The 12,150-nt window shown below is 35.4% G+C and overlaps 1 protein-coding gene across 1 annotated transcript in view; it reads right to left on the bottom strand.

Moving 5' to 3' along the window:
- Positions 1-12,150, bottom strand: part of PTPRD (protein tyrosine phosphatase receptor type D) — a 520,035-nt gene that overhangs the window by 299,112 nt on the left and 208,773 nt on the right. The window contains exon 3 of the mRNA XM_090274103.1: positions 722-867. Coding sequence (XP_090130229.1) covers positions 722-867 — 146 coding nt within the window. The remainder of the gene's footprint in view (positions 1-721; positions 868-12,150) is intronic.

The raw sequence follows: 12,150 nt of genomic DNA, 5'->3' as shown, positions 1-12,150 counted from the left end.
GCTTTCTTAAATAAAACTGATTTCTGCAATAGATTTAACTGCAGTATCAACTTGGTTGGTTGTTTCTTATACATTAGTACTTTATACTAACACACCGGGGCAGATTTCTCGTTCTAGTTCGGACTACCTGTAAAACATAGCTGCCATGTACAGTGGACAGCTTCATTTGCTGCCTAGTATCCATTCCCCTTATTCCTGGTAACAAGAACAAAACATAGCTCCCTCATTCCAAACCATGGGATTGAATGGGACTGACTTCATTCCCAGCAACAGAGTAGAAACTCATTAACTGAAATAGTTCCATCTAGCTGTCCACACAAATTGGTTTAGGGATGAACATGTAACTCAGTAAGAGCCAATGACATAAAAACAATGAAATAGGCAGCTTTCACTCATCCTCTAATTTCAGTTGTGGGAGAATAAGAGATTGCACCTTGCAGTCTTAAGAGGAAGCATACTGAGGACAAGGCTGACAGAGCCATGCTGGGAATACTAGTTGAGCCTTGGTACAAGCAGAGACCAAGTCAACAATCCAAACCCCCAAATTCCCTTTCTTTAAATGTCATTTAAAGTTGGATTTTCCATCACATGTAACATAAAGAGTGCTGTATCTCAATGCTTATGACACTTGACAACAGAGTAAAACAAGCAAGTAACATTCAAAACAAAGGTACAGCAGATACATTCTCCCCCCAGAGAAACAGAACAATGGACCTAATACCTCAAATCGCTGATTGCTGACTTTCTTTCCTTTTTTGTTCCAGACAATTTTAGGTCTTGGGTCTCCTGTAGCTTGGCAAATGAAAGAAGCAACTCCACCAGAGACCCCTGTCTGGTCAACAGGAGTTCGTGTAAACCTTGGAGGTGCTGAAATAAAAAGAAATAATCAGAATTAGATTAGAAATTAAAACACTATTACCTCACTGCCAAAGCTCACCCCATTTCCACCATTATATGCATACAAACACACATACCTAAATGTGCCAGGGTTACAAAATTAGAAAAGCAACTTTTTACTTTTGAGGGTAACTGAACAGGGAGGTGGGTAACTTTCTGGTCAAGTTATCAGCTCATGCTTTTATTGCTGGAATGTGTATTAAGGCAGAGATCCAATAACATCCAAAAAGCAACATCACACATTAATTTTTATTACCAGCATTAAAAAAAAATCCAATTTGTCCTCTGTAACAAAATGAGCTCATCAATCAAAGTGAATAAAATTTTAGCTCTTTGATTTGATGCTGCTATCAGAACACTGCCAGCAAGCAGCGTTGCCACTAAGCTATTAAAATTAGTGACATTCAAGAGAAATTCTAGAGAATTTTGACAGACAAGAAATACAGCCCTGAATCAGAAGGTTTGGCAAGAAACAGAAAAGGGAAAAAATGGTAAAGTGACTCTCTAACTCAGATATGGGCTGCCTTACTTGAAACTTAACTCCATAATTTGCATCAAAGAGTAATCACGAAACCTCCAAAGCCATAACAAAGGAAAAAGATTTTCTGTTAAGAAAGATGTAAAGTTAAATATTCCTAAGCATTAAAGTCTAGAATTTAGAGACTTTTTAAAGCCCGTTGTCTCCTTTAAGTGTTCATAACATTTACCATCCCCTGAAAATTGTACTTATTATCCATTTTCTCTAGATATAGAACTCTTTTATGACTCATATAAAATATAGTTTAATATTTGTGCACAAAGATAATCATCATGTCATTTATTTAGCAAAAATTTTAAGTATCCTAACTATCAAATACTATGGAATTGATGATTTTAGAAACTATGGCATAATGATGCAAATAGTAAATGTAAAATCTTAAAAAGTTTTTGTATGATGTGAAAAGTACTTATGATTCAATAAGCCACAAGCACACCATATAAAAATATATAGGAGGGATATAAGATGATAAAAATGAACCCCCTAAATAAGATGTAACAACTATGCTAAAACACTACTGATGGTGGTTTGAGAAGAGGTATTTTAATCATTTTCCCTATTTCTTTATATTTTTCATGCATCTTTGTGTTTTAAAATTATGTTAGAGTTGGACATTTTTTAAACTAAAAAAATATTTCACTTTCCTATTTTGTTTTCAATTTTCTTTTCCATAGTACAATTTCCTCTTCTACTATTTTTCAGTTATATGTTATTGAAGAACGGTTTTAAGTAGTTGTAGCTAATGTTTATTTGGGAAGCAACCCTTAGATCCCATGAAGGAAGAGATAACAGAGTTCATCACTGTTTGCTCATCACCACCATTTCCTCTGGCTTGCATGTTGCATATTCCCACATGACTCTCCTCCTGGCCTGGCAGTGGGTTCTGACTCTCATCTTCATTTGGTTGGGAAGCCAGATTCCCATCTCAGCTCCACTATTATGATACGTATCACCTTGGTTGGAGAGCAGGGGACTTTGTCTAAATTTCTTGTTTCTTAACTATAAAAGTATGAGAGGTGAAGTAAAATATTTTGCAGTTATTCCTTCCTATTTAACGTTTTCTAGCTTAGTGTGGTACTTCCACGATGAGGGAAGGAAAGGAGCAGAGAGGCTGGCAGGCATTGTTGCGATGCTCCTGCTGGGAAATGAGCCTTCCCCTCATCAACAAATTCAGCATATTGATAATGGACCTGGTGGCCTCACAGGCCCCTGTTTGTTCAGGAGCGTTAGGAAAGAAGGCGTGCTCTCACAACCCTGCCAGGCATCAAGTCCTATAACATCTCTGGGTAGCACTACAAATGAGGTGATGCCAGAACGGTGGGAAGGACTTGAGATGATTTGAAAGTGACTAATAGTGAGAGCAAAAAAAAAAAAAAAAAAAAAAAAAAGGAAAACACTGTACATTGATATCACTTTTCTGAAAAGAAACCAAAAAGGGATTAGAAGTTTTTGTTTATCATTTTGCTGTTGCAAACAACGCAAATTGATAGTAACTACATACTTGTTGGCATCAAATACGGAAATAATAATATGCAACAAAGGGTCTTAAAGAATTGTCCTGAAAACATTGCTAAATTAAATGCTTCAATACTGTCAATTTTAAGTATCTTCCTTTTCAAAGCCCATAACTTTAAAAAATTAGCCTTGAAAAATATCAATTTTAAAAACCCACTTTCCTGTTTAAGTTGTTTTACAATTTCCTGCAAGAATATGTGAATGGAGTGAATTGTATAAAAGAGACTAATCAGAACTTAAGTAGTAGGATAAATTAAATAATAAAATCAAATAACAGAACAAAGGATGCCATTTTCACTGTACTAAGATTTTCTTTGTTTTCCTTCCTCTTTTTTTTTTTTTTTAAGGGCTAGGATATCATTTCTCATGATGAAGAATGAAGGAAATTTGGGGATTCTGATAACCTGCGAATAGGCAATGGATACTGTAGCAAGTTCTTCCTGAATAATAGGGATGCTAAAAATCAAATTATTATTAAACATAGAAATCTTATTTCTAAGTGAAAAGCAAAAAAGGCAAATTCCCATGCACTTGGGGAAGGAATGTAACCACTACTCCAAAGTTGAAGTTTGTTTCCTATTCATTTTCAGTCTCAGGTCATACCTTGAAATTTTCATGCTAATATTGACAAGCATAATAACCTGCCAAAGATATGAACTGGGTGCTACTGTAAGGATGTTACTTCTGAAGATGATGTAAAGTAACGGATTTAACCTACTGAACTGTAGAAAGTTTATTAAAATAATCAGTTAGAATCTGTTTCAGATGTGCAACTGTTTTCCTATCTCCTACTAATTACCACTATAGTGACTCAGTATTCTTCAAAAGAACGTCCTAAAAAGGGTCCTTAAATTTATTGTTTAAAAACAAGAAAATGAAAATGACCACATTACATTAAAAAAGGCACAACAAGGTCCTGGCCAGTGTGGCTCAGTGGATTGGAGTTTAATCCCACAGACCTAACAATCATGGGTTCAATTCCCAGTCAGGGCCCATACATACCCAGGTTGCGGGTTCAATCCCCTGTCAGGGCGCTTATGAGAAGGCAACCAATTGATGTTTCCCTCTCACATCGATGTTTCTTTATCTCTTTGTCTTTCTACTCCCCTCCCCTTTCAAAGCAATGAAAAATATGAATAACCTATGGACATGGACAACAGTGTGGGGATTAACTGTGGGAGAGGGTGGGGTGGGCGAGGTGAAAGAGGGCAAAGGGAGAAAAATCAAGACTACTGTAATAGAATAACAATAAAAACATTTTAAAGGCACAGCAAGTGCGTGTACAGTTTATTTTTAATTTAAAAAATTTACGTATATTTTATTGATTACATTGTTACAATAGTCCCATTTTTTTCTTCTCTTCGCTTCTCTCTGTCCAGTACCCACCTTCCCCCAGCAATCCCACCCCCCTTAGTTCATGTTCATGGGTCGTGCATATAAGTTCTTTGGCTTCCCCCTTTCCTATATTATTCTTAACTTCCCCCTGTCTATTTTGTACCAACTGATTATGCTTCTTAGTCCCTGCACCATTTCCCCATTTCTCCCCATTCCACCTCCTAGCTGATAACCCTCCAAATGATCCCCATACCTATGATTCTGTTCCTATTCTGGTTTGCTTAGTTGGATTTTGTTTTTTTATTTTTTAGATTCAGTTGTTGATAGTTGTGAGTTGTACAGTTTTTTTTTTTTTAATATGAAAGACATTAGCCTTTACATACAAGAAAATCATGACTTGCTTACAGATCTGATGTTAATTTTCCTCCACTTTCATACAAAATCCAAACCACAAAAATAATAAATAAATGCCCTCATTCTATGAGACAAATTTCAGATTCTACAAAATAGAGTAAAATCTCTTCAGTATGCATGTTTGTTGCATAAATAATTATTTTGGCGAATGACTCTAAGACTGATGCTGTAAGTGCTAGCTAGGCGGCAAGCCAAAGGAAAGATAAGAGAGAAGATTAAACTTAATAACCGTACCAAACGCTTGAGGCAAGTAAAACTCTATTCTCAGAAGGGAAATAACAATACACAGCACCCACTTCCCCTTCTCTGTATCTCAGCTTCATAAAAGAAACTACATGAATCCTCTGCTTTCTTTTGTCATGAATACTGCCCAAATTTAAGTCATGCTCTGAAGATGGGAAGAAAGAGAAGATAATCCAAGTAAAAACATAAAGCAAAAATTTCTACTACAGAGTCATACAATAGGACAGCCTCAGGTCTGAATAATGAAGATACCCAGGGTTATCTCATAAGATACAACCATCAAAATTACCCCTGGTCTAAGAAAAAAAAAGAAATGTCAAGAATATAAAGATGGGGAAAAAGTCGTTGAAACATCAGTCACCGGGATTTAGGGGGCCTTTCATTACTGTAGCTGCTATTTCTGTTCACCTAAAGCTGCCAGCACTGTGCTTTGCAAAATGCATTTCTGCTCAAGCTGGTTTTGACAAGGGAAGAATATGACCTTTTATTAAACTAATGCCAGACACTGCAGAGGTCAAATTACTGTTTGACCCAGAGAGCATATTTTTTAAATGGAAAATGGAGAAGCTAAACATGCATATGAGTCGGAAAAGAGGCATGGCCGATATTCTAGAACGTGTCTGCCATGCTCCCTTGCTGCTTCCAAAGACTGCATTCTCAGGATGCGTGCAGAGCAGACAGTCACTCCAGGAATCTGGTGGACTATTTCCTGCCCAGCTCAAGGGGAGCCACAGGCTGCTGGCTGATTTTGACTTCTAAGAGGTCAGGCTGTTTCTTAATGTGTAACAAATATAGTGTAACCTGGCTTCTAATAATGGTAATATTTTGATGTCATATCAGATTTTAAGTTGCTAGGCTCTCTGAAAACAAGGTGATAAGACCAACGAGCACTTCTGGGTATTAAATTTAGGGATTAGAACCAACCAAGACCAGCAAACTGCCTTTGACTTTCCTTAAGAAATTGCTCTATTGAGGATGAAATCCTCCCTTTAGTATATTACATTAAATAGAGTTAGACATTAATGGGGGAGAACCATTGAAATCTACTAGTAGTACCCATTCAAGAAAGGAACTTAAGAGAAATCCAGAAAGGTTAACCAGACAATTCAGGTTTGCAGTAAGTTGACTGAACAACTGAGAATCACTTATAACAGATTCACAGAAAGGCCCACGCTACAAAAGTGAAGAGAAGAAATGAGGGCGCCATTTGTCTAATTTGATTCTAATGAATAAGCTGCTTCAGCAGTCATCAAGGAAATTTGTTGTATGGGGAACAAAACTAACAGCATGTAACTAATTGGCTTTGTTTCCTTCAGCTGATTAACATTTCCTCAAATACAGAGTTTTGTTTTTAAAGGGATGTTTGTCATAAAAATGTACTTAAAATCTTGAAAGGGGAAGGTCAATAATGCCATTACTGATACTAAGTGAGAGGATGAGGCAACGCTCACTAAGAATATATAGGGAGTCCTGGCTTCAGGCATCTGCTTCCTCCCTAAAAGGTGTCTGTAGAATTGATGGCACTGTCAGCTGAGCCCATCTCTACTCTCAATTTCTCTGCAAGTATTGGGGTGAAGGGAAGGTCAGGACAGGACTGCTGGGACTGGGGGAGATATGTGGAGCATGGGAGAGTTGGGGGGTGGCTCTCACAGTAGTGGCGCCGTCTGAAGGTTTAAGGGAAAAAGAACTGTTGTCACAGGGCTTTACATCCTCTTCCAGCCACAGCACACCCTATTGCTACTGCCCAAAACGTAGACAGTGGCCAGAGTGTTTGAAGCTGATGGATTTTCTGTTATGATTCACTTAATGTATGAGCAGGAGTGTGGGGAGGAAAGTGTGCCTCAGAGAGCAGCACATGATGGGAGGAAGGAGGCGAGTTGATGTATAGCGGTAAGGAGGGCCAGAATCGTGGCGCACACATGAGGCTGGACTGGTAGATGTTCTACATAAACGGGGGACATCGGGGATATCTATCCTATCACATGGGATCTGAACAGAGCCACCTCTAATACCCACAGCCAGGACACACCTTCAAAGTCAGACTTATTAAAAATTATTTCTGTTATTTTCTTTTTACTACAACCCTTGAAACAATTTATTAGCCTTAAAATTTGTCTTAAGGTGCATCATATTTCAAAATGGGATTAAAAATAATTTATCTTTAGTGAATTTTATGCACTGGACTGAGGTTTTATATATCTTACATGTGATGTTTTCCATAGTCCTGCAAGACTATATCATTATTCCTATTTTATGGAATTATAGAAAACTTGACAGTACTATAGAAATTTGTAAGTAACACAAGAAGGAGGGAGAAAAGACGAAAGAACAAATGAAGGGTCATTGACGCTAAGAGTGAGCCATGGACTCCTCACCTAACTGTGAAGCCCTGATATTTCTACCATGCCCAATGAGAAGATGGAAAATTATAAGGATGCTGCACAGACAATATGGTATAGCTCAATTTAATGCATATTTTCAAATATGTTTTAATTAACTATAAAATATATACTGACTAGTTGTTCAAGGGTTTTGCTAAGTCCTTTGTACTGTTTTACAGCAATTATTTCACACTAGTTAAGTAAGCAAGTTCACCAGAATGTGCTACCTATGGGGTTCTTTTTGAATTGCCAAGAGTCAAATGAAATTTGGAAGAAATCAGCTATGATGTCTCGTAAACAAAAATCAGTGACACACAATTTATAAACAAATTATCTAAGTTCCAGGTTTAGTAAGGTAGAATACTTTTGTGTTATTTTACATGTACTTTCAATTTGTTCATAATGGAAAAAGACAAATACCCCATTAAAGTTCTTGACATTAATTTCCTCTCTTCCTTTTCAAGACATTTTAATGGCATCCTATGCATCTCTACACCATTAATTTTATTACGGCTTCAACTCGCAATCCTTGAAAAATGACTATTAAAGCATTCTTCTACTGAATACATACATGTATATACCTATCAATATTTGAATTGACCAAGGATTGATATGTATGTACACTAACAGAAAATTATAAAAATTCTTAAATCCTAAAAGTTCTACTTTTATGATGTCTCAGTTCTTTTTCTTTTTTTCCCCCATATTCAATAACAATAGCTATCAGTCTCTTTTTAAGCTGGTCATTAGAAACACTTGGGAAACTGAACACACACACATACAAACTATAGCTGGTTAGAACCCTGCTCTAGACCAATTAAAACAGAAAATCAGTAGGAGGGGATGCAGAATTAATTTCAAAAATATTCCAATGTTCATCCAGGAATGAGAATCACTGACTGATATCATAATATCTGTACCTTCCCAGACACTCTCTCCCACTTCAGGTTTTTATCATTACAATCAATTTTGTATATCACCATTGATCCCTTCCCCTCTATCTTGTTTTTTGAGGTGTTCTTTTTTTTAATGCATCTATGACTAAAGCTCTGTTCTACTCAAAACAAAACCAAAAACAAATAAGTAAGCTTTAATAGCTCACTGCTGAGAAATAAAGCCAGAAACTGAGTTTGGCCTTAAAGGATTTTCAGGACTGCTGCCAACCTCTTTTTCAAAATGCATTTCTACTATTGCCCATGAAGAACCTAAAGTTCCCTGCCAGGATGCCTTTGTACATGCTAATCCCTGTACAAAATGCCTTCTTCCCCACTTCCGGATTTATACAATTTATCTATTTTCGCACACGTTAAATATCTTGCAATTTTATTTGATACTCCCATCTTGATAAAATCTATTATCCTTTCAACTCTCTCATCACACTTGTATTTCTCTTATGAGTTAGAACATATTATAACTTATTATAGCTCTTTTATGCACAGATATTTCTCTTCCTCTACATTAATAAAAACTTAAGAAAGGAATCTGTGACCTGGTCATGACTGAAGTCCCATGTCTTCTAATGACATCCAGCACTTAGTAAGTGTTCAATGCACACATGGACTTGATAAAAAGCTCCCCAAGGTATTATATCTTTTAATTCTTGGCTACACACATTTGAGTATTTAGGATAAACAATAATGTTTACATTGCCTGTCTTTGAATTACATTTGCTTATAGCTTGATAAGTTAGCTGTAGAATGCAAACTTTTTGTAACGCACATTGATACTGCAAAACACTGGTGTGACATGGTGAGAGACTAATGGGTCCATAGCTGGCCTAAAACTGGGAAAATGCAGCATCACCAAATCACAGATTCATGCAGCTACTTATTGTACAACTGAATTCAGAAGTATAACATAATACAATGGAACTCCTCTCTCTTGTTTTTTTTAAAGGTTTTACTTATTTATATTTAGAAAAAGGGGAAGAGAGAGAGAGAAAGACAGAAAAAGAAAGATCAATCAGTTGCTTCTTACCTGCCCCCACTGGGGACTGAGCCCACAACCCAGGCATGTGCCCTGATAGGGAATCAAATCGTGATCTTTTGGTTCACAGGCCAGCGCTCAATCCACTGACCCACATCAGCCAGGGTTCTTTACAAAAACATTTTGCCTCATTTCTTTTGTTATCACAGAGCTCTCTTACACTCTGCTCTTTTTATGCTTTTTATTCTTAAGTAAAATTAATTTATTTTCTGATGGTATATATATTATACATAAATTAGAAAAGTAAATTAAAAGAATGTATTTTCAAACATTCTAATGGTGATCACCTTGACAAGTAACTTCTAAGAATACCTCCATGCTTCTTCAATATATACTTTTTATGAAAAGGTTACACTTTATAGCCTGCATTTCAGTTAAAATATATTTGGTATATCCTTTTGTCAATAAATATTTAAATATTATTAAGCATGTAGATATATTTTAATTTACTGTTAAACATTTAGGTTGTTTCCAACTTCCCAGTATTAGAAAATGTTTCAGTGGTTATTCTTATGGTAATTAAACCCTTGCACAAATGTAGGTTTATAGTTGTAACACACATAAATAATACAATAATTAATAAATAATAATATAAGAATAAACTGTCATGTTTACTCACAATTGTAAACCTACTTTTGCCCACTCTGTATGTGATTCATTGCTACATGTGAAAATCAATATGTGTGATCTATTCCTGTAAGTATAATTACTGGATAAAAACTATACTTTTTAGAGTCTTTTTATACATTTTTTAAAATGCTAGAAATAACTCATAGATTCATAGCAGAGTATCCAATTACCTAGACCATTGATAATACTAAAATTTATCACTATTTCATTGGCTAAGTTTTTATCCTTTTTAGCTAAATAGAAGGGATGAAAAATGGAGGTCAAAGGGTGATAAGTTTTTAGTAAGGAAATGGAAAAAGCAGCCCTCTAAAAATGTCCTCTTCAAATACTCCTCAAATCCTGCCATTTCCATTTCCCTTGGGACAACAGAATATAAGGGAAAACACTTAGCAGTCAATATTTATAGACCAATGAAAAAAAGAGAAAAGAAAAAAATTTATAAAATGAAACTTTTGAAATAGTATTTAAATGTTATGGAAATTACTTTTCAATTTAAAAAGGCCAAAACACTCAAGTTCATTTTCGTCTTTCAAATTGCTTTTCAAAAATCTTGTAAAGGTGAAATTTCATATGAATCAGTCAATTTATAGTAGTTAAGTAAATTTCTAGTTTATCTTATTTCAAGATACATTAATACCTGGGTAATAAACACTTGTTTTACAGCAGTAAAAATTATACCATCTCACCACAATAACTTTTCATTTAACAGAGAGCCAGGGATACTATGACCAAAGCAGACAATTCCTTACATTCACTGTGTCTGGAACATAAAACTCCTCTGAACTACTGCCATGCTTAGCAAGACTGGCCATCTGTTTTGGTATAAGACACTCATAGTAACCATTGGTTTAGTGACATAAATTTCAAAAGGACATGCCAGCGGTCTTTAATCATTCTTAGAAACAACCTATGAGGCCATTCTTACCATTCCTTATGCCAGAGTCATTCATTCTTAATAAAAACATGGTATCAGTAGCAGCATTTTGATATTAACTCAATATTTTCCACTTTGAGCCTCTGGTTTGCTTACTACCTACTTCTGCATTCAAAATACTACAAAGACCATGTATCTGTTTTCATTCAATAGAGTGAGAAAAGTCCTTAGATTGAAACAGATGAAAAATCATGCCTTCTCTCAGGCTCATTCAGTAAAGATGTAGGCAAAGGGCACAATATTTATTGGCTTTTTTCATGTTCCCTCTAAATGGTAATATACTCACAGGGCTATTTTAACACAGACAGTATATTTGACAAGAAAAAAAGAAAAGAAAAGAAAGGAACTCTACCTACCCATTAACATCTTTTTGTAGAGTTAGTTTTCAAAGCAGATTCATTTACATCATACTCACCGCTAATTTACTCATTAATGATAATTTATCACATCAGATGTGCTGATCATTAAAAGTAATCATTTATTCTTCATTCTAACCTGCTGCTTATCATGTACGTGCAAATTGGATCACACAGAAAAGGTAATTGGCTTATTTGAAAAAGTACATGAGAGCAAATATAATTGAAGTTGTAAAGAAAAGCAAAATGACATCTTTGTCACTTTTAATGCATTTTTCCCTCAATTTTATGTTACCAATCTCCAGAATATTGATACTATTACTTCTAAAACAATTTAATATTTCAACTATGTGAATTCTGTTTTATTGTATTTTAAGAAAAACTAGAGAGATATGTTCAACTGGCTTCACTTTAAACATCAGCAACAAACCAATTCCATTAAGAGATGTTCTACTGATGTGACTAAGTGCTGAAAGGCTGGGAGGCAATATGAATTGTTCTAGTTCCTGCCTTCCAACCAAAGTGAGGCATGAGCACAATTGGCAAAAGCCCAGGTCATTTTTTATAAGATAGATCCATCTTCTAGGAATAAATTTTTTATTGTATTTTATTGTTTATGCTATAACAGTTGTTCTAGGAATAATTTGACCACAATATCTCATCTATCAATTCCACAGTGGTAGGTTAGCAAGGTAGCCAACATACTCCCAAGTAGCTATAACATGGACGGGATATACAGGCACACACATGTGCATACTTTCTGTGAGTTGTAAAACAGATTATAAAATGGTGTTCAAATAAATTTACTGGAGAAACTTAAAAGTATTATCATAAGAACACCTTGTTTATAGACAAAACAGCATCTCCCTAGGGATGCTGTCTTGATATGTCACATAAATGTTTTCTCTAGAAAAGAATACT

This window comes from Furipterus horrens, unplaced genomic scaffold (assembly GCF_987537825.1).
Source record: "Furipterus horrens unplaced genomic scaffold, mFurHor1.1.pri manual_scaffold_4, whole genome shotgun sequence".
NCBI lineage: Eukaryota > Metazoa > Chordata > Mammalia > Chiroptera > Furipteridae > Furipterus > Furipterus horrens.
This window is presented reverse-complemented; position numbering and strand designations above follow the sequence as displayed.